The 1,955-nt window shown below is 39.6% G+C and overlaps 1 protein-coding gene across 1 annotated transcript in view; it reads right to left on the bottom strand.

Moving 5' to 3' along the window:
• Positions 1-1,754, bottom strand: part of tspan31 (tetraspanin 31) — a 20,545-nt gene extending 18,791 nt beyond the window's left edge. Inside the window, exon 1 of the mRNA XM_014022559.1 lies at positions 1,330-1,754. Coding sequence (XP_013878013.1) covers positions 1,330-1,392 — 63 coding nt within the window. The 5' untranslated portion in view covers positions 1,393-1,754. The remainder of the gene's footprint in view (positions 1-1,329) is intronic.
• Positions 1,755-1,955: the final 201 nt, after the last annotated feature.

Here is a 1,955-nt window from a genome sequence, read left to right as displayed (position 1 = left end):
AGCCTAAAGTCTGTGATTTTGACACAGTTTGAAAAAGATTTTTACAAAGATCTAATCTGTCCCTCTAAATTGGTCGTGACCAGGACATAAAGGTGTCCAGGGACTCCAGGGGATTAATCGTCAAATTAACCGTTATCAGCTAAACACCACAATTAATCGTGATTCATTTTTTGCCAATATTGCCCAACTTGTTCCAATTTGATTATGATTAGAAATGTATATGCTTTTCTCACTATGGCACAGCATCCGTTAGCAAAGTGTGATAACGCACATCTCTGTCACCTGACACACGGTCTTTGAGGGGCTTTGTTTATAAAACAAATGTCCACGTGCTTTGTAAATAAAATTCATTTCCTTGCTTACCAAGATGCATTAAATTGATATGATGTTGAAGTCTGATGACATGAACGTTGTATAAGTAACAYTATTTTATRTCTTTTYTGCTACTTTTACATGGGGTTTTATTAGKTTTTTTTTAGAGCACAAGATACTTCCTACAATAACCAGATTCTGGAAGTTTCCCCAAATTTTTATGGAAATATCTTGAACATTAAACGAGCAAAAATAGAGAACAAAGCAAAATGGTTACAAGGGCCCTATTTGTTCTGCAGAAATCTTGAGCTTGGTTACACCTAAACAAACATCCAACGTCCTTCAAACCATTTCGTAGGATTTTTAATGTCCTTTTGAATCCACTGTAAGATTGGTGTGGGATAAAAAAAAAAATCCACATTCCTATATATTATTTATGATTGCAAAATGGTGCTATTTTAAAGTTTGACCAAAACAATCCAGTAATTTCTCATGATAAACTGATCTTAAGTGAAATTCGGGCATGAAAGGCGGCGGGCGATATGCAATCATCTTGAATGTGGTTCATTCAGTCAGTTTACGTAAGCAGCCTCGGTGCTGACAGCAACAACTCATGACTGAAACACATGAGATGATTACACTGAGACTGAAGGGTTGAAGAAAACAGACATTTATCTAAGATGTCACAGTGTCCCTCAGCTGGCCTCCCAGCTAAAGGCACCATTATACGCATAATGGCGAAAGCTAGCAAGCTATTAGCATCTACGCTACGTTCGACATGTTTCTATCTAAACCCAAGCTACAGGAAATGACACCATCTAAACGGGTTATTGTTAGAATAGTATACATACCAATCAAACGCAGAACTGAACCAGAGGGCATGTAAAGTAAAATGTAACGACGTCAGTACTTTCTTTTAAATGCTAACGCTAAAGCTAAAATGCTAGGCTAGGTCTTCGTCAGAGAATGACGCCACTCCATTCAGCAGCTGGTTAGCTTCCAGTGATGAACACTCACCATGTAAACAACATTCAGCGAACACAGCGCGTTTTTGGAGCAGGTGAAGCCGCCGCACACCATCTTTAGAACCAGGTTTACCGGCTGAGTTAAAGAGTGGGAGGACAGACGTGTCTGTTGTTGGGTTGCGAGCAGCGCTGCCCGGTCTGAAGCCTGTCTGAGCGGCGGAGAGGCCGAGCTGCTCCGTCAGAGCGCGAGACGCTTCACGTCGTTTAGGGCGGAGACTGGTCCTCCTCTGTCCTCAGAGGGTTTCACTGACCCTGCTGTAGGTGGAGGTGCTTCAAGGCAAACTGAGCTTATTTTTATTTATTCATTCTCTCAACAGTTTCTGTCACGACAGGTCCTAACAATGTCATTATATTAATAAAATATTTATCAAGAGATACAGTTGTTACAACCTGAAGGGGATAGAAATGTTTGTGAAGCTGGATTCTAACTTGTCTGAAGACAGGTTTWTGGAATGGTTTGGAGAATGTAAGATCTCTGAACATATTCAAAACACATATTAAAGCCAGTCTTTTTGAAGGGATATGAACAAGTATAATTTGAATCGATAGGACGTATTGTTTTATTTGATAGATTTTTTTCATAACTTTAATCAGTATTGACTTTGACAGGATTTGCTG

Source organism: Austrofundulus limnaeus, unplaced genomic scaffold, assembly GCF_001266775.1.
Source record: "Austrofundulus limnaeus strain Quisiro unplaced genomic scaffold, Austrofundulus_limnaeus-1.0 Scaffold335, whole genome shotgun sequence".
Classification (NCBI taxonomy): Eukaryota; Metazoa; Chordata; class Actinopteri; order Cyprinodontiformes; family Rivulidae; genus Austrofundulus; species Austrofundulus limnaeus.
This window is presented reverse-complemented; position numbering and strand designations above follow the sequence as displayed.